This window comes from Tamandua tetradactyla, chromosome 2 (assembly GCF_023851605.1).
Source record: "Tamandua tetradactyla isolate mTamTet1 chromosome 2, mTamTet1.pri, whole genome shotgun sequence".
NCBI classification, from domain to species: domain Eukaryota; kingdom Metazoa; phylum Chordata; class Mammalia; order Pilosa; family Myrmecophagidae; genus Tamandua; species Tamandua tetradactyla.
The window spans coordinates 222,591,908-222,611,989 of record NC_135328.1 but is presented as its reverse complement, the minus strand read 5'-3'; the positions used below and the strand labels follow the sequence as shown (position 1 = coordinate 222,611,989).

At 63.4% G+C, this 20,082-nt stretch overlaps 1 protein-coding gene across 1 annotated transcript; it reads right to left on the bottom strand.

The window, feature by feature from the left end:
- Positions 1 to 151: 151 nt before the first annotated feature.
- On the bottom strand, positions 152 to 7,783 carry PEX10 (peroxisomal biogenesis factor 10). The gene is made up of 6 exons (XM_077151548.1): positions 7,627 to 7,783; positions 6,410 to 6,490; positions 4,912 to 5,318; positions 3,939 to 4,114; positions 3,617 to 3,752; positions 152 to 1,976 (listed from the first exon to the last, which is right to left on the bottom strand). Exons 1-6 carry the CDS (start codon positions 7,736 to 7,738, stop codon positions 1,908 to 1,910), a joined length of 981 nt encoding a protein of 326 aa, XP_077007663.1. The 5' UTR covers positions 7,739 to 7,783; the 3' UTR covers positions 152 to 1,907.
- Positions 7,784 to 20,082: the final 12,299 nt, after the last annotated feature.

Sequence of the window (20,082 nt, the reverse complement as noted above, 5' to 3'; positions counted from 1 at the left end):
CCCCTTTAAGGAAACAAAACTGGTGACAGACCAATTTTGTGGGTTTTAACACTCAGATTTTCATTTTCTATGGGGGAAAAATAGAACTCTGACCTGCATGTCAACTTTTTTGATGTGATAAAAAAAATACTTTAAACATTTTATGAAGTGACTTTTTAATTCAACTTTATTAAAGACAGTGTCCCTTTTCTTGTGTAATCTCTATCGAAAATATCACTGCACAAAAGAAACCCCACTGGGAAAGGTGTCTGGCCTCTGACAGGCAGAGCCACTTTGGCTGGCACCAGCAGGACTGGTAGAAAACACGAGTCATCCCACGGGGTGCACAGTGCGCCAAGACAAATTCACAGGTATCTTCTGGGGTCTTTGGCCAGTGTGGAGACCCCCTGCTCGGGGCTGCTTCCCACCTGCCTGCTCCTTTTAGATACTGAGCACATTTACTGTTGGCTGCATTTCTTTTGCCAGTTTTTGCGTTTCTGAAACTCAGCTGCTCTTGCTCTTAAGGGGCCACATTAAAACCCTTGTACACCTGATCCTGCCTTTTAAGCTGTTTAAAGCTCTGCTGAATGGGAAACACTTGGGCCTCCCACACTCTGGGCCTGTCTGCCTCCGTGACAGCACAACTGTCAGGTCCCTTTGTCACCTGGTTCCTGGGTGTGCTTGGCCCTGAGGGGCAATGGGAACTGCGCCCTTGGTCAGAGCGAAGCACAAGCCTAGATGACTGTGTCGAGAGCGGGCGGTGCCAGGCGGAGGCCCTGGGCTAGTGCCCCCCGTGCCTCCGCCTGGCTGCTGACCGGGGCCTGCCTCGGCACACCAACCTCTACTGACCGAGGAGTAGGCCGCATGTGCCGTCTTCCTGCCGAGTCAGACCCAGCAGCAGTGATAGCAAGCCTCCGCCCGGACCCAGCAGGGACCACTGCAGGCGGAGGGACAGGCGGGTGCTTCTGATGGCTGTATTCATGAAGCCCTTTTAGTTCATCCTCGGTCTTAACGTGCCAATGCTTCTGTGGGATTAGTTGCTTACAGAGATCCACAGTTAAGTCCTATCTCTCTGGCTTGAGTTAGTTTTAAAACTTGAGAAATATCCAAAGGTGGCAGGCAAGGCAAGGCCCAAGAGCTGCCACGTGCCACTGAGATGGAAGGGCTGAAGGCCAGCAGCGAGCTCGGGCACCCCTTGGGCTTCTGCAGGTCAGATGCTCAGGACACTTCCCGGAGCAGCCAGCCTGGCTTAGGCAGGGCTGAGGGTGCCCTCCCACTGCTGGGGTCCCCAGGGCTCACAGGCAACTGCTTTCTATGAAGGGGACACACCTGGCATGTGGATTAAAAAGGCCGTGCCAGGCATGTTAGAGGCGGATTTGGATCCTTGTGTCTGTCTGGTCTGTGCGTGCAGCTGTGTGTGGAAACCCCTCAGCCTGCTGTTCCTGGGGTCTGTGGGTGTGAAGGAGGGCAGCTGGTGTGGGGTTGGATGTAGGGCCCGCAAGTTACTGCACTGCCAATACCTAACACTCGGCGCTGCTCAGTCACAGGCAAGCCTGAGAACACAATCATTTTCTCAAAATAAAAACCATTACATTTTTGTTCTGACTTTCTGAAATTTTCAACTTTATAGTTGAGGGAAGGGAAGGAAACCTAAAATGTGTGTCTTGAGATTAGTGGGGGTGCACATGTGTGGCCACATGTCCGAGCTGCTGGAAACTGCCCTCATCTTGGGTTTACTGTTGGCTGCCAGATTTAGCTCTTTCCTAGATGGGAGCTGCTAGGATAGCATCTTACATGGCCCCACAAAACTAGAAATTTTTCTAATTTCTGTGCAGTTAAAGTCGAGTCTGAGGATACTTCCCCCTGCTGACATTAAAAAGGCATCCTGGGCTCCTTTCTGCTTTCCGAGTTCTCGGGGCTCCTCAGGACTAGCGGTAGTGCCGCAAGTAGACCAGCTTCTGTGGCAGGAACCTTTCCCTGCAGAGGGGACATTCCGCCTGCAGAAGAGAGGATGGGTCAGGCTTGGGGTGGGGGGGCCTCCAGCATCTCAGTGGAACCCAGCCTGGCCCTTGGAAGGGCTTCTGGCACAGCCGAGCCACAAGGAGCCAGGCAATGTGTCATGGTGTACCCACCCCCAGCAGTCTGCCCACTCTCTACACCAACAAACTGGGCACAAACACATCGGCCCTCCTTAAGACAGAATGGAAACGAGGGGCATTTTCTCAGAAGTCTCTGTGCCCAAGTGAGCCTGGGGAGGCTGGGTGGGGAGGGGCCCCGAGGGTCCTCAGTTTCCCTGTGGATGGGGGGTCTGGCCCCCCCACCCTCACAGGTGCTCAGGTGCCACCCACAGCAAGCCCCTCCTTCCCCACGTGCTGAAGTAAGCAAACTGGGGAATGGGCTGGACTGCCAGGGCATACAGCTGGGCCCAAGAAGATGCTTCCCTGCGACCTCCTGGCTGGCCCGGCCGCCTGCCCGGGACGCCTGGAGGTCCTTGCGTGGAGACCTGAGCCACCCCGCGGAACCTGGAGCTTTCTGCATCATCAGTGGGCCACAATATGGCAACCAGCATCCTTCAACCCTGTTTACAGATTTTTCTGTGTGGATGGACACTGGCAGTTCCTTGTGGGACGAAAACGGGGTTTATTCCGTGTCTCTGTGGGCTACTGCTAATAAAAGTTGTGCCAAGAGAAAATATTTGGTGAGCTGTCCTGCGTGGGTGATGGCATTGGGGGGGGGTCCCTTGGGGTGTCTGAGGCATGTGCCCTGCCTTTGGCCCACTCCACCCAGCCCAGTGTGCCTGCCCCTCCCTGGACTCTCCAGCCGGGCCCAGTCCCCTTGGGCAGGTGGAGGGACCCGAGTTAGACCACGTCTGCCGACGTGTCACCAGTGGACAAGTGAGCACGCCCGGACCTCAGCAGCAGGTAGGCTGCAGTGGAACCCTGTGCCTCCAGCAGCACTGCCTCTGGCAAAGGCTTGAGGAAATGGACACCAGGTAAAATAACTGCTGCCTGGAAACAATGCCCACAGCCCCCCAGGTCCCTTGGCACCTTCCCTCAAGGGGCCAAATCCCCCCTCCTCTGTGAAGAAGCATTAGGGCTCAGGCACCCTCAGCCTGGGGACAGGGCTTGCCCTCTCCCCAAGGGGCCACTGTTGAGGTGGCATGGGGGCTTGCGGACCCCAGCCCCTTAGAGGCAGACACCTCTCTGGGAGTCAGCAAGCAACGGAGTTGACACATTCCCCACCACTCGCCACTGAAGGAGAGAGCAATGTCTAGCACACAAAGGCTGGTGGCTGCCAGGCCTGGGAGGAGCCAGGCACATGCTCAGGCTGGGCACTGTGCCAGGGCTTCTCTGGCATGGAGCAGAGGGTCTGGGCTCAAAGCTCATGGGAGCTGGGCACTCAGGGCCGGCTCTGGGGCAGAGACATGCCAAGGGCCATGAAGGTCCATGCGGGGGGTGGGGAGGCTGCCCTGCCCCTCAGGTGTAGAAACCAGGTGTACCTGCTGTGGCTCCAGCTGGTTCCAATGCAGTCACATGGTGCCAGAACTTTTCAGCCCAACGCAGCCCCCTGGCCGACGTGCCCCCCACCCCAACTCAGGGTGACTGCAGAGCAGGCGCCCTGATCCCTCAGCCCTCACCTTGGTGTTGCACCACTCGGAGATGCACTCCCAGCAGAAGAGGTGCCCGCAGGGCGTGGCCGTCGTGTGCCGGCGCTCCTCCAGACACAGGGTGCAGTGGGAGGTTCTGGAAACTGCTCTCTCCTCCACGGAGCTCCTGGGTGTGGGGGGATGGGGGTTATGGGACAGAATTGCAGCGAGGGAGCCATGGAGTCCCTGAGACACTGGCCTGGGAGCCCAGCAGTTACACTGCGCACAGGGCTCCCTGGACCCCCATGACCACCTGACCCTGTCCCTGCTCACACCATCCATTCCCCCCCCCCCCCCACAGCAGGCGGCTCACCTCCGATGGGACAGGTTGCGGTGTAGCTTCCACTCCTTCCTGGCCCGCCGCCTCTGCGTGAAGCTGTACACCTGGACACCGACGGAGAGCACGAGGTGCAGCAAGGAAATGGCTCCCAGCAGCTTGTAACTTGCCTGAGCCCTGAGGTCCTCCTCAGGCAAGCGGCGGACACGGAGCTGCACAAAGCAGACGGGCAAGGTCAGAGACCAGGAGGGGCCTAGTCTTGGCATCCTATGCCCCAGCATGCACCGCACATCTCAGGCCTCCACCTGGGCACAGGGGCCCTAGTGACAAGATGCCCCACCCAGGGGGTACAACCTAGTGGGAGGGAGAAAGCTCACAGGTTGCTCGTTTGACCAGCTGTGGGCCGCTGACTGGTGGCCCCCAGGGGCTCACTGAGAGCCTCAGAACATGCTGCAGCTGGAACAGTCTCTGCAGGGAAGGAAGGGGAGGCCAGGGCCAGAGTGGGCCTGAGGACTGGTGATGGAAAGGATGGTGGGGGAGAATCCACCAAGGCCATACAATGAGGCAGTGGGGCAGGTGCTGCAGCTGCAGGCCCAGGACAGCAAGGATGGCTGGAGCCCCAGACGCTGGAAAAGGCAGGGAAGGCATGTCCCCTGCGTCGGACACACGTTGGCTTCAGGCTCCGGCCTGGAGCTGATGGCCTGTGCTGTGAAGATCATGCTGACCTTGTGAGAACTGGTGGGGATATGGCCCCACTTGCTGGTAGGGGTCTGAGAACGTGATGAACGAGGGGGAGACCGAGTGCACATGGAAGGCTTTAAACCGTATGAGTGCAGTAGGGGGTCTGGACCCAGAAGACAGAAGAGGCAGATGGGGAGAAGCTGGAGGGGGAGGCTGAGGTGTGCACTGTGGGAAGCCGCCACCAGAGCCTGCTGACCTCGGGACTCAGACCCTGGACCTCTAGACGGGGAGGCGAGGAGCTCGGGGGCTGCGCAGCACCGGCACTTACATAGGAGATTCCCGCAAGCCTCTTGGCAAGGTGGTAGAAGCCTCCGTGGATGTAAAACCACGCGACGTGGAGCCGCCAGAGGCATGCAAGGCCCTGCCTGAAGACAAGCAGCACCCGCAGGAGCGTCCTCTTCTGTGATTCAGCCAAGGGGGCCACCTGCTGCTGCAGCCAGCGCCGCATCCTGGACCTGCTGCGCCGGCCGGGCCCCAGGCCTCCATGCATGGGCCTGTCCCTGTCCCCGTCGGCCTGCAGCTCGTGCTCCAGCAGCAGCAGGGCCTTGTCCAGCAGATAGGGGAGGGCAGAGTGCAGGACCACCAGCAGGGCACGGCGCAGCCACGAGGGCACACGTCTCCGGGATGGGTCCACCTGGATGATGTTGACGTACTCCTCCCCGAGGGTCTGATAGCCTAGGGAACACGGCGGAGGTGAGTGATGTGGGGGGTCCCCGAGACCTGTACTCCCCCGAAGGCCAGGAGGGGGCCACTGTGGGCCCAGGTGCTATGAGGGGAGCTGCTGCTTGCTGAGCCCCACCGACCACACCGGCCCATCCTCCTGCCTGTGGGCTCTGGCTCAGAGCCTCCCCTGCTCCACCACTGCACCTCCTGCTCCCTCTTGGGTAGCTGCCATCATCGCCCAGCAAGCGGCCGTCCTCTCAACACAAAGGGGAGGATGCCCCCCGAGAGTCACCAGCCTCACTCACAGACCTCCTGACCAGCCCACGAGTCCTGGGGGTCATGCCTTACACTCCACCCCACACCCCCTCTTGCACCTTCACCTCAGTTCCCCCAGGCCACAGCCAAGGACGTCATGCTTCAGGCTCTGCTCCACCAGAAGAAGGTTTTTCTGCAGAGATGACCCCAACCACAGGCCTGGCGCTCTTTCAGGTGCACGTCACCCCTAAGACACTGTGGTTGAGCCCCGACTGCTTAGACCATACATCCTGCCTCCCACCCACTGGAGACTAAGTTGCTCTTCACTGGCAGGACCCCTGGGTGGGCCCAGGGTGTGGAACAGGGCGTGGGGTTCGGTGGTGGACAGTGGGTCCTGGTGGAACCTGCCCTCCCTACCTTGCCTGCTCCCCTCCACAGGACACCCAGCAGCCTGGGCCACAGTTCTCCCACGACTCCCGCCAGGTACCCGGAGAGCTCAGGGCCGGGCCTCGGCCAGGCCATGGGCAGCACTCAGAAACGAGTCCCAGCGGCATCCTGGCAAGGCCCAGACAGAAGTTCCCCAGGGGTGCAAAAGGATAAGACAGCCACAATGGAACCTCTGGCCAGGGTCACAGCCTGGCTTCCCTCTGGCTGAAGGTCTCGGGGCAGCCCCTCCCACTCTAGCCCAGGGTGCGCCCCTTCCCTGAGGCTCTGGATGCTGGAAGCGGCTCTGGATGCTAAAAGCAGCTCCAGGAGCTTCTCACTCTGCCCCCCACCCCGACCCCCCACCTCCTGGGCTTGCGTGCATTCTGGGACCACCACTCCCAAGGCCTTGCCCGGGCTGCTACCTGCGAGAGTGGTGAGGCTGAAGTAAGCCAAGTCCGACAGCAGCTCCATCTCCTTCCTCCACTCTAGCCACTTCTTCGCACCTGACAGGAGAAACGGACAAAACCATCACTGGGTGGTAGTTCTGGGGTCAGGGGTGACAGCCTATGCCGTGCTCTGCTTCCACGAAGGTCACTGGATGGTCCAGGCCACTTTTCCCCCGGCAATGGCTCCCCATGCTGTCACATGCTGTCTGTTTGCCTGCACCTGCTTTGACCTCTCTGCAGCCTAGGCCCCCACTTACAGCCGTCACCCCTCAAGATCTGCCCAGTGATGCTGGGGAGCCTAGAAGGGCCACCTAAGGCAGGCTAGTGGTGCCCAAAAGCACAGGCTCCACCTGACCTGGGGCACGCTCCATACTCCCACTTCCTCGCTGTGAGACTTTAGGCAAGGGTTGGGATCTCTCCGGATCCTCAATGTCTCCATCTGCAAGAAGAGGTGCAGCTCCCACTCTGTCAGTTGTCTTGCAGATTACATGGATCAATATTTGTTAAGCACCTAAAAAGTGCCTGACAAAGTATGTGCCAAACGTAAAATAAAATAATTTTTAAAATGTGTTCCCATCATGTTTCTCCTGCTCCAAACCCGCTGACGGGCCAGCAGCCCGGCCCAGCCTGGCTTCCCTCGCTCCAAATGGGAGTCAGTCTCGAGCCTCAAGTGTGCACCAAACTCTTTCTGCCCCCAACGCTGCTTCTGCTGCCAGAGCACCGCACCATGCGCCCCAGCTCTGGGGCTCCCTGGGAACTTTGTTTTCCCAGAAAGGGGCACATTCCCCTGTCAACGAGTGCCCCCCCGCTGCACTCGGTGTGCAACGCTTCTTTATGCAGCTCCTGTCCTGGACCCTCCGGGAGGTAGGGGGCCTGGGGGAGGGGACCCCGACCGCCAGGAGCGGCAAGAGTGGCAGGTCAGCAGGACGCGCGGCCTTGGCTCCCGGCAGGCCTGTGAAGGAGCTGGTGGGCTGAGCAAAGCGTCGGCCACCTGGCCCGGCCCGGCCCTTCTCGACCACAGCGCCGCCGCTCTGTGGGCCGCCGAGACTCGGACCCACTGCCTCGGCCTTCCCCACGACACGGGGGCAGGCGGCGGCGCTGCCGTCGCCCCGAGAAGGCGCGACCCGTGGGGGCCCAGGAGGCGTGCCGGGCTGGGGGAGTCCCACCCGCCTCAGGCCGGGCCGGCCCCTCACCCGCCAGGCCGTGCAGGGCGCTGTCGGCCGCGCTCCGCAGACCCCCGCGGTAGTAGTCGTCCTTCTGCGCGGCGCGGATCACCTCCGGGGGGCTGGCGGCGGCCGGAGCCATGGCGCCGGGACTCCGAGCTGCGGCCCGACAGGCCGGGACCACGCCCACGGGGCCTCGGGACGGCGGCGCGGTCCTTGTGCGTCACGGCGTGCGCGGGGCGGGGCCCCGGCACCGATGGGCGGGGCCTGTCGGGGCGGGGCCTGTCGGGGCGGGGCCTGTCGGGGCGGGGCCTGTCGGGGCGGGGCCTGTCGGGGCGGGGCCTGATGGGGCCCTTCCCCGACGTTGCTCGGTTCGCTCGTTTCCGACGTCACGTCGAAGCGTTGTCCTATTTTACGGATGGGGAAACCGAGGCACTGCGAGGTTTGGCTCCTTGCGCAGCACCCTTCGGCCGGCGCTCGGGAGCAGCGCCCAGCCAGCTGCCTGACCGTCCGAGCTGCAGGTCCCAGGGGCTCCGCCCCGTCCGCTCGGAGCCAGCGATGGGGGTTGGGGCCAGGGTCCCCAAGTGCCTCACCCCAGGCCCGTCAGGGCCCCACCGAGACGGCCCCGCAGTAGGACAGCTGGCCGGGGGCATGCCGGGGGCGGGCAAGGCCGGGGAGGCGGAAAGGTGGCGTGGGTCCCGTGGCCAGGAGTCCTCTAGCTGGTGGACGGCAGGGGCGCCGGGTGGCAGCTGGGCCAGCCGCAGGGCCAAGGCCTCCGACCTGTGCTAAGGGCGCGGAAGACATGTGCGACTCCAGGATGCTTTTTTTTTTTTTTTGCAAGAATTTTAAGTATTCATTCAATTTCATTATTTAGTAGTTTCAAGAAATTTGCCCATTTCATATATCAGATTTGTTTGCATAGAGTTTGTTATATTTATTATTTGTGATGTTTATTACCTTCTTAAAAAGTATTTTTATTGACAAATCTTCACACACATACAATCCAGATGTGGTGTACAATCAGGGACCCGCAATATATCACATAGTTGTGTATTCATCACCGTGATCATTTTAGAATATTTGCATCACTCCAGAAAAAGAAATAAAAAGTAAAAAGAAAAAAACTCATGCATCCCATACCCCTCTCACTGACCACTAGTATTTCCATCTACCCAATTCCTGGATGCTTTTGAAAGCTGACATGGCTGCTTGGCTATGAGTGGAGGAGGGGGGGGACAAGCCCCCAGGGACTGCAAGGGGCCTGTGACACCTGGGACAGAGGCACTGGTCCGGGGCTGGACTGTGGGTCCCCTGCTCAGACCTGCCAGGCTGCCTGGTTTGAGCCCAGCTCCCCACTTAGCAGCTGACCATGGTTCCTCAGCTGTGATGTGGCATGAGAACGGGGTCACCGTGGGCTTGTGGGGTTCAGTGAGAGGGCACTGGGCAGCCTGCTGGACTGAGCCCCTTGTATGACCCTCCACCCTCAGTGCCTCCCTGCGATCCACCCACATCCAAGAACCCCTCCCCGCAGTCTTGGTACTCGCTGTGCTGGCATGCTCTCCCCCACATACCTGTGTGGCTCCCTCCTCCCTTTTTCATGTTTGTGGAGCACAGAAGCTTCCAGAAGGCAGGGTCTTTGTTTTGTTCCTTCCTGCAGTCCTAGAAGTTCTGGGAAGCATTTGGCCCCTTGTAGATGTTGAATAACTAAATATTTGCTGAGCCCATGAGTGAACTCTCTGGCCAAATGTCCCCTTTCGGGGTCTTTCTGCAGCCCCTCTGACCCTCTGCCTCTACTAGTTCAACAGGAGCCCTCGCCCCTCCCTGTGGTCTTTGTGCTCAAAATGAGGGTCCTGTGAGTGCAGGCGGGCCGTCCCCCTGTGCCCGGAGTCGGGGACACCTGGCCGCGTCAAGGAGTCCCCAGGGGGTTTGCGTGGAGAGGAGCAAGGTCCCACTGTGTGACAAGGGCAGAGGCAGTCTGAGAGCCCCCACTTTCTACATACACCCTCCCCCCAGAAGACAGGAAGGGTGTGACTGCCGGGGAGGGCTCAGGAGGGCTGCCTGCCACCTGCCGCTTCCCCAGGTCGGTGCCCATTGCTGGCGGGGGGCGCCCCTCCCCCTGCCCGTCTCCACCCACCCAGTGTGCAGCTTCCGGGCCCCTGGGGGTCCTCCCCCCTGCAACGCACAGCACCGCAGCCCTGCCATGGCCCAGGAGGGGCGGGGGGGGGGGAGCAGAGGGTCTGTGTGGAGGAGGTGGGGGTGGGCAGCTCATGCCGATCCCGGGACCCGGAGACACACAGTGGAGGCGTGGCAGGGGGAGTGCCATGCATGAGATGCCAGAGTTAAAGGATGATTTTCCCAAAAATGATAAAATTATTTTAAAAGGATAGCTTCTTCTCCACGAGGGCGCTGGAAGACGCTCCAGGCAGCTTCTGGACACTTCCTGATGGGCAAAAGGAGGCGAAGCCAGGGGGTGCCCCACAGAAGGCATGAGCCACACCTCCTCTCTCGCCATCAGGGGCTTAGCAAGTCAGCGGAGCTCCGTTCCTGAACGGGGCGTTGGGGGTCTCAGGGCAGCCAGGAGGTGGTCTCGCCCCTGCTGCTGAGACCCTCAGCCCTCCCGCTGTCCTTGGCCACTGGGGCCTTTCCAAGGCCCTCCAGGGGCTCCTGTGCTCAGCTATGCCCGGCAGGTGGCCGGTGGGACCTGGCCCCTGCTGTCCAGCCATGGGCCCTGCCAGGTTTGACCCCCCGGGAGCGGATGGCACTTATCCCTCTGCTCTGGGGGTCTTGAAGGGTTCAGGTGGGGCATGGCTTACCCCCAGCTCAGCCCCCCGCCCTCTGGGGGCACCTGTCCCCTGGGTCCCAGTACTCCCCAGAATTGGCTGGGACCCAGAGTGGGCAGCTTGGCCTCCGGTGGGCCAGCGACGGTGGCCACACGGCCCCTCTGCTCAGGGGGTAAAAGCGCTGCCCCCAGCATCCTAGGCATGGGACCGGGACGCCGTGGCGGCCTCGCCATCGTGGAGCTCATACCTGCCCCCCCACCGTCTCCTCGTGGCTGGTGGGTCTGGGGGCTCCTTCTGAGGATGAACCTCTGGGATCGGCCCTGGACGGCCGGCAGGGGGCGCCCTCGGCCCTTGGAGAAAACCCCTCAGCAGCAGCGAATTTGAGGGGCCTAGGGAGAGGGGGTGCCCCAAGGAGAGGGCCACCAGGCTCAGCCTTCCAGGCGTATGGGCTCTGCTCAACGGCGAGGGGTGGGTGTGCGTCTCTGGGACCCCCAGGCTGCCGCTGGGTGGGGGAGGGTCCTTGGCCAGACCTTCTCGGGGCCCCCTTGCACCCTCTCTTGTGCCCCCCCTGCAGACCTCCTCGTGCCCCCCCCCCGGCCCGTCTAAGGGAAAGGAGCAGGAGAGCTTCTTGCTGCTCACCCCCCTGGTGGAAGAGGGGCCAGCTCGAGGCCAGGGGTCCTGGGGCCCCTGGAGGAGCTGCTCCTGCCCTGGGCGGTGGGGCCCCCTACGACCTATGCGGCGGGGTGGCCGCGATTCTGGTCCCAGGGTGTGTCCCCGCTGGCCCTTGCTCCCCTTCTCTTCACCTAAACCCGGTGGGGGGGCTCAAGAAGGACCCCCCCGGTCCCACGGGGGTGGCTGGCCCGGAAGGCTGGCCCGAGGAGGCTCCAGACAGCACCCACCCCCCCTACACAGGCAGACCTGGGGGGGGCAGGGGCCAGCGGAGGGGAGGGCGTGGGGTGCGTCAGGCAGGGGTGGGCACTGTGGGGGGGCGAGCTTGGTGGGCAGGATATGGGGTGGGGGTGGGCATGAGGGTGCAGTGGGGTCGGGGGTCCTGGGGTCGGGAGGATGCGTGGAGTGTGGGAGGAGGCCCAGCAGGCCTGGGTGGGAGCATGGGGTGGGGTGGGGGGGGGGGGGGCGGGCTCCCCAGCATGCTGACGGGCCCCAGGCTGGGGTGCTGGGTGATGGAGGGTGGGTGCCACCTTGCCCTGCTGGGGCAGAGGGAACGCGAGACCAGGGTGTGGGCTGTGGCCCCCAGAGCAGGGGTGTGGAGAGGTGTGGGGACCCCCCACCCTAGGCTGCAGAGGTAGACGCAGTGGCAGAGCCCTGAGGTGGGAGATGCATCCGTTGCAGGTTAAGTGGGTCAGGCCGAGGAGCCCGTGGGCAGAGCCTCATCTTGGGAAGTGACTTGGCGATTGCACAGGTGTGAGGCTGGGTGTGTCCCTGCCCTGACCCGGGGACTGCACAAGCCCCCCCCAGCCCCTCCCAGTGCCCGGCCTGAGGGGGGCGGTTCGGGGCAGCGTAACCTTGTTAAGGCACATGGATGGGCCACGTGTGCGTGGCTCCTGCACTGAGCTGGTGCATTCAGACAGTCAGGGCTGCTCGAGGCCTGAAAAGGAGGACATCCAGGAGGGCTTCCTGGGGGAGGGGGTTTGCACTGGTACAAGGAGCGGGAGGGCCACCTGCGGAGGAGGTGTGGCCAGAGCACACCCTGGGCTGCGTGCGCCTGGGGAGTCGGGGGCTGATGGGGCTGAGAGCAGGCGGTGTGGGGGTCCCAGGACCCTGTGGGTGGGGCGCCCAGGGAGGGAAGCCCAGGCCCCGTGGACCTCAGGCCAGGCCTGGACAATGGAGCAGGTCCCCAGAGGCCACATGCTCCCAGCCCAGGTGCCCAGATGCCCCCAGAGCTCGGCTTCCTCAGTGGGAGGGCAGCGCTGTGTTGGGGTGCTCGGGGTGCGGTGGGGGAGTGTGGCAGGCCTTTGGGGAGCTGTGTGTGTGCTGGGCGGTCTCTGCAGGGACCCATCCCGCTCCCCACAGCCTTCTTTCAGTGACCCCCATGTCAGGACCTGCTGGAAGCCCTGCCCAGGTGGCCGGGGTGTCCGGCAGCACGGTGGGCAACCTCTCCTTGGGGGTCCCTTACTGAACCCCTTTCCCCCACCGACCCCACCTCGTGCAGCTGGTTATGGTGCCCTGGCTTCTGTGGCCCCCTCCCCACACTGATGGGGTCACACGGGGTCACACAGGTCACATGGGGTCACATGTGGTCACACGGGGTCATGTGCATCTCATGGGGTGTCACAGGGTTGCATGGGGTCACACAGGGGCACGGGGGCTCTCACAGGGCCACGCCGTCCCCTCCTGCCTGCTTGGGGGCTGTTGTCTGAACCCCGTTCTGCAGAGGCAGGAGCTGTGGCTCCCGCGGCGGCCCCTCACCCCGGCCTCTGACCCGCCGGCTAGTTTCCCGTGGGGTGCAGCAGAGCGGCGGGGCCCAGCTCCAGGGCCGAGAGTGGACGAGAGTGACCCAGCGCCTTCCGGCCGCCTCCCAGGCCTGGACGCCATGGGGCCGGGGTTTGGACCTTCGCCTGCACGGAGCCCACGGGGCAGGCACAGCCCTCGCTTCTCCGGACGGAGAGGACCACGGAGGGGCCACAGGCCGCCCCGCAGGCCCCCGGGCCAGCCGCCCGCCTCTCCTGAGCTCGGCCTGTGCCTTTGAGGAGGGCTCGGGGGCGTCTGCGTGTGGTCCTGGGTGGGATCTAGCACTGCCCACTGCCCAGAGCCCCCTCCCTGCCCACCTGCAGCACCCCTACATGGTGCCGGTTGCGGGGTTGGGGGTCCAGGGGCCCAGCCTGGCCCCAGGGGGTCTCTGGACACTGGTCAGAAGCTCAGCAAGACCTGGCGGCAAGGAGCCTACTGCCCCGGGGACCCCGGGGCTGAAAACTAAAGGTGGGGGGTGGGGGGTGGCCCCCCGGGTCTGCTCCCTGCCCTGCCTGGAGGTTGTTAGGTTTGATGTCAAACCCCGACCCTGTGTTTCGGGGACAAAGCCCCCTGTGCAGAGAGAGGGCAGCGGAGCAGGCTGTGGGCGGGGGTGCCTGCGGGTGGCTTGGGAGAGGGTGGGGGTGGCAGGGGTGCTCGTGGTGTCACCCCCTGGCTGGGGTGGTGTCTCAGACCCCCAGCTGGGCGTGGGGCTTCCCAGGCGCCCATCTCCCTGCATAGGGTCTCGGCCACATGGGGCGTGTTCCCAGCACAGAGCGGGAAGTGACGGGCCAGGGCGTGGGGCTGTGCCGCCGTCTCCTGTGGGGGAGGGGAACACTTTGCACCCCACTTCCCAGATGAGGAAACCGAGGCTCAGAGAGACAGTCAGGGAGAGGCAGTCTTCACACTCAGTTCCTCCCAGATGCCCCGTCCCCTGACATCCTTTACTTGGCTCAGGGGCTGCAGAAGGTGGAGGTCACAGCCCCCCATCTCGCCACAGCCCCTGTCCCCCCATTAGCGATTGACGGGTGCTGTTCACCCCACTGCACCCCATCCCCTTCCGTCCTCAGGCCCCCTTCTGATGCGTGTTCAGCACGAACCTTTTGTTTGTGTGTATTTTTCAGAACGCACAGTGCAGTTTTGTCACCGGTATTTCTGTTAGTGGTGTGCAAAGGCTTTGGTTTCAGGAGAACTTTGCACCCCAAAGTGCCTCTGTTCAGTGGTTACCCCCAGGCCGGGCAGGACCAGAGCCATCGTTCGGTGGCCGTTTAGTGAGCTGGGGTTAGACCCAGCTGTTATTAAACAGCAACTTAGACCAATGACATCAGGCAGACGCAGCAGAAGTGAAAACATCAGAGGTGATAAACAGTGCAAGATCCCCTCCTGATGCCCTGACCACACTTTATCCTTCCTGTACCCTCGAGTTTACTTATGTCCGTTGTGTCCAGGTGGTGGAAGTGACCGGTGGTGGTGACCCTGCACGTGCTTCCCCACTGCCTGTCCACCTGCAGCGGGCCGCGCTGGGCAGGCGCACCTAAGACCTGTGCAAACACCGCACAGCAGCGATTCCCGCAGAGCTGCTGCAGAAACTCTGCCCGACCGCCGCCAGGTGGGTCGATGGGAATTAGTGCAGATACACTCAGAGGTACTTATCACGGACTCATTCAGAATGATAAACTAATTGCATGTAAACGTAAATATTTTACGAAAGGTAGCTATATGTTTCAAAATGGAAAATACCATGCGAAGAGAGGCGCTGCTTTACATTTTTTACGAAGCTATTTAATATCAGGCTTGCAGAGGGCAGCTGGGCTCTCTCCCCTTGCCCAGCATCCGTCACGCTGCATCATTTTGGGTGAAGCGCGCTCGCCTTCCCAGGCAGCTGTGCCCTGACCTCTTTGCTGCCACACCAAAACTGGTGGTGGTTACTTCAAAGTCACCGTGGGGTCGTAAACCACAGCGATGAACTCTGTTCTCAGGCTGACATCCGCTGGTTTGCTTTTCAGGCTGGGTCTTCGCCTGGCCGCCACTTTGGACCATCTTCTTTGGGCCACCCGGAACACACCGGCCCCCCAGTAGCGCAGACTTGCCCAAGGCGGACACACGCTGTGACGTGTTGTCAAGAAATCACATGGCTTCACGTGGCCGAGAACCTCATCAGAAAGGTTTTGAAGTGAGAAGCTGTCAGACTCACAGCGGTGGAGGCGAGTCTTCCAAAACGCTCATTTTCACTTAAGCGTGAGCTTTATTTTGGCAATAAATGCTGTCATTCTGTTGTTTTCTTTTAAGTGATGTTTTGAGAAAACATCTGCTGTCTACCTGTGTCCTTTAAGGTAAGTCCACTATGGCTGGTCAGCTGCTACCCCAGGGGCTCGAGCCCTTCCTCTCCGGACCACCACGGCCATGTGAATCAGGGTTGAGATTTAATAAAATTCATCTGTTTTTGGTTTCATTAGGGCTGCTCTTAAGGGATCGTGGCTTTCCCCGAAATCTGAGCATGTGTGTGCAGAGATGACCAAGAGCCCTGTGGGCAGACAGCGGGACCCACCGTGGTTCTCTCACCTCCGTGCAGGAACGAGGACGATGCCTGGTGCTGTGATCACCTCGCAGACCCCTGAAATTGTCTGGGAAGTGCTACTTCTGGACCGGTTTTGGGTCATTTACACCCTTTTGGCTCGGCACTCTGGTCAACACCATCCTGTTTCACGTGTGCCCCACGGCCACGTGTGTGTCCACCCCCTGGGGACACAATGCCCCACCCCCCCAACAGGGCTGCTGTGAGGATCTGCCCCCATGCCCCGTGGGGCAGAGGGGCTTCACCTGAGCAAGGCTCCGGGGCCACAGGCCTGCGCTTGCCCCTTTCTCTTGCCGGTCCCTCTCCTGAGACTGGTGTCCTTCCCTGTGTCTGGAGGTCTGGGAAGGACAGGAGCCTGTCACCCTCAGCTGGGACCTGCTCGGGGTGGGGGTGCCTGCATCTGACGCGGGCCCCACGGCTGGACAGCTTGGTCCCTGCTGCCACCCTGAGCCCTGATGGTCAAGCTGGGCTGCGGCCTCCACTCCCGCGGGCCCTCCCTCTGTGGTGGGGCCCCCAGGCCGGTGGCTGCCCTGGGTCTGCTTCTCTCCCCAGCTCTCTGAGCAGCCACGGCTCTGGGGGGAGCTGGGGGGAGGGCCCTGCTTTCAGGGCCTCCCTGACAGGGTGCCACACCTGCCTGCCCTGCCTGACTTGTCCAGCACGAGTCTCTGTCCCTTGGACGCCACAGACAGCTTGGCACTGCCCCACCCACCCCCGTGGGGTCAGGGACTTCAGTGGGTGGGGGGCCCAGCAAAGGTTCTCTCCCAGAGGGAGGGGCCCCTAGACAGGGGCAGTCCAGGGAGGCTTCCCAGAGGAGGTGGGCCAGCAGGAGCATGCAGGCGTGAGGGGGCAGGTCTTGGGTGGGGTGAGGGGCCCGCCAGGAGTGGAGGCTCCTGGGGGAAGGAGAACTGGGGCAGCTGGGAGAGGGGCCGGGGGGGGGGGGGGGCGGGAGCAGGATCTAACTGCCAGACTGTGGGGTAAGGTGCAGCTTGGGGGCCCGGAGAGCACCGCCTCTGCTTTCTGCTGGACCCCGGGTACAGGTGGGCAGGGGTCACAAAGTGGTGAGCCAGGCTGGGGGGCGCTGGCTCTGCAGCGGCCACACCCGCTGGGGTGGGGAGGGAGCTGCCCTCTGGACCTCTGCTTCTCCTCCACGAGGGGAGACCCCCGACGTCTCCTCTCGGGGGCAGGCTCTTCCACCTCTGCTACTTCCCGAGATGTGGTGTGTCTGGGGTTGGGGGAGCCGGGGGGGCGGTCAGGAGGGGGAGGGCGGGGCCTAGGGGCCTCAGGGACAGGGCACGTCCAGGACAGCCCTGTGAGCAGGTGGCCGGGGCCTCCGTGGGGCGAAGGTGGAGCTGGCGGGGCAGCCACGGCTCCTCGGGCGGCCTTCGAGGGATGACCTCTCGCCCTGGACATGTGGGCCCCGGGGCCCTTCCGAATTATCTGTACTCGGACAGGAGTCATGTGGCCGGCCCTGCCCGGCCTGGTCCTGAGGGATGGGGACAGTGAACCATCGGCTGGGGCAGTGGCGGTTCCTGAGGGCTCGATGTTGGCTCCTGGGCCAGGCGGGGCAGCTGCTGAGGCCCGAGAGGGACAGTGCCTCCTGCTTGGCCGGAGGGTGGGTCAGGGGGCTGGGCCTGAGTCCCTCATCCTTGGAGCCGGGAGGAGGCTCGCCCAGGACAGCACGGCCCCCGCCTCCGCCTGCAGCCCCCTCCCCACGCGCCGTCCCTGCCCCCGGCACACAGCGGGCGAGGGGCTGTGGGCTCCAGAGGGGCTCACGTGGGGCGGGGGTGCCGTGCCACCGGCCGACCTCGTGGCTCCGGCAGCCTGGCCTGGCTTCGGCTGGGCCTGGAGGTGCTCCCTGCCGGATTCCGCTCCGTGGGCATGTCCAGGCACGGCCCTGGGCTCCGGCAGCGGCAGGAAGCGGGCGCTCCCCAGGCCTCGCTGGCCGCGGGGACGGTGGCTGGAGTGGAAGCCACCTCTGGGGCTGCTGGCCGAGGCTCCGGCTGTCCCACGGCCTTGGGGGACCTGGGCTGGGGACCCTGACCGCGGGTGAGCCTGGGGCCAGGGGTGCGGGGGTGGGGCGCCTGAGACAAGGGTGGGGCCCGGGGAGGGCCACGCAGGGCCAGGCAGGCCGGGCTGGGCCTCTGGGGCTGGATCCCCGGCCCCCTTTTCTGAGGCTGGGCCCCTGGCGTCCCCCCGCCCAGCCCAGGCAGCAGAGGGCCAGGGTGCAGGGAGCAGTGGCGGGTCTGGGCCTGCAGCCTACCGGGCCTCCTCCCTGGGGGCAGCGGGAGCCCAGCGGCCTGGGTCCGAGGGCGGCCCATAGGTCCCCAGGTGCCTTGAGGGCCGGACCCCCGGAGCTCTGTCCTGGCAGGGCCCGGCAGCCGACCCCCCCCGGCTCTCCCCGGCTCTGAGGCCGCCAGGGCCAAGGGAGGGTCTCTGAGGCGCCGGGGGGGCTGGAGGGGGCCTGGGGTGGTTGGGGAGCTGGAAGGGTAGAGGGGGGAGAGGAAAGGCCCCCCCCGCAGGGCAACCCCCCTGAGCAGAGGCCGGAGGTGCGGCTGAGCCTTGTGGGGGGGTCACAGCGGTTGGTGGGAGCCGGGCCCGTTTAGGGGTATGGCCGGAGTTGGGGGGCTGGGCCTGAGGGCGACGTGGGGATGAAGTTGGATGGCCTCGGTCTGCCGTGCCGACCCCCCTGGCTTTGCAGAGTTGGTTCCACGAACTCACCCTCTTTTACCTTTGAATTTCAGCAAGATTCGGGGCAGGCCAGGGTGGGGGCTTTGGTCAGGGGCCGTGGAGGGGCCACCCTGGCTGTGCCTACTGCCCTCTCAGGGACCCGGCGGCTGGGTCGCGATGCCCACCCCACCCCGGTGCCCCAGTGGCCTCTAAGGCCTGCACAACTGCAGGCCCCAGTGGGACACGCCGGGCACACCTGCATCTGCCCAGACACCTCCCTCCATCCCTTCCCCCTCTAGGTGGGTGATGCCCAGGGACCACCAGAGGCCCAGGGACAGAGGGACTCAGGCTCAGCCTCTTCCTGCCTCCCAGGTGCGGCTGGTGCCGCTGACCCGTCGGTCCCACCGTCCCCGGCCAGAACTCTGCCCGCCAAGAGCCTGTGAGCCACCATCATGGGGCCCCCAGCGGGCACTGCTGCCCCCCAGGAGCCGGGGTCCTGTCGGGAGTGCAGGAGCTTCTTCCTGGCTGCAAACGTCCTGCCTGTGGGTGAGTGGCCCCCGCGCCCGTGTCCTTTCCCACCAAGTGAGCTCTGTCCCCTGCAGCCTGGGACAGTGCGGTTCTGGCTCGGCTGGGCACGTCAGGTGGGGCGCCTGCGTACCTGGGCTCAGGGCTATGGGTGGGCACCTGGCTGCTCTCTTGTCAGGGGGGGGTCCGAAGCACTCGCTCCTGTGGGTCCCGGGCTGGTTTGACGCTGAACCGAAACCAGCCCCTCGAGCCTGCCGCCTGAGGGGCTCTCTGTGGCCGCGGGAGGAGGCGAGACGCAGAGCTGGGGCTGGACGTGGGGTCGGGGGCCAGAGCAGAGGATCCCGCATTGCCCCCCAGCCCAGTGCCCGCTGCCCTGGGTGTAGCTTCCCCCGGAGAACCAGTGGCAAGAAGAGGGTGGGCAGGACTTACGGGGGCTCCTCTCGGGCTACTGCCCCCTCCAGCTCAGCTCAGTTCGGACAGACCCCGGGGGTCTGCAGCACCCCAGAAGCCGTGCACCCGAGAGGGCCCGGTTCCCTGGGCCTGGTTGCCTGTGTGCCGTTTCCCAGGACATGGCCTGGGGTTTCTGGAAGGGGCTGGGTGGGGGCGCTTGCACTCTCCTCTCTCTCAACCTTTAAGAGGACTGACCTGTAGTATCCTCCCAGCTGCAAACTCCTTAGTGCCTGAAGGTCATTTCACCAAGTGGCCCCGTGTGGCCACCACCCAGATGGAGAAATGAGCATTTCTGGCTCCCGGGGACCCCTTGTCTGCCCCTCACCGTGACCACCTCCGGGTCCCCTCTCTCTGACTTCTCCTGGCACAGACGGTCAGGCTGCTTTGCAGCTCCTGCTGTTTGGGAGGTCATAGGTGCACTCCTTTGAGTGTGGCCAGGTGTGAGGACCCCTTGTCCAGCAGGGGCTGGGGGTCCCCAGCAACCCGCCACCTCCCCTGGGCAGCTCGGGCCCAGGTCTAGGCTGGGACCCCCAATCCATGGATGTAGCTCCAGACTTTGAACCCCCATATCATTTGCTTGGTGTCTAGCCAGATAGAATCTGCCCATATGGGAGAACTATGGATTGTTCCGGCATGAGGCTGGGGGCTGGGCCTGGGCTGGGTTGGCAGCTGCCTGTCCCGTGCGGCTGGTGAGCTGGGTGAGCCGAGACCGGCCTGGCTGTGCTCTCACTGGCCCCGGGCCTCAGGGGTGGCTACCCTCCCGGGGCCCATGTGGATAGCCGCTGACTCAGGAGCCACCCGCGCTGGGGCTGAGGGTGGAGGTGACCTTGGGGGCAGCTTCTGCCGCCTCCTGTGCCATGGGGGCCTGGCATCGGGCAGGGGTGCCCCTGCAGCTCAGAGCCTGGTTTCCTACACGTCGTCTGACCCTGCGCCCAGGCAAGGTCTGAAGGGCAAATGTGCACGCATATGTTTATGCATGTCTGTGGGAAAGCCTTGCACGTGTGTGGGGTGTGAGCATGGAGT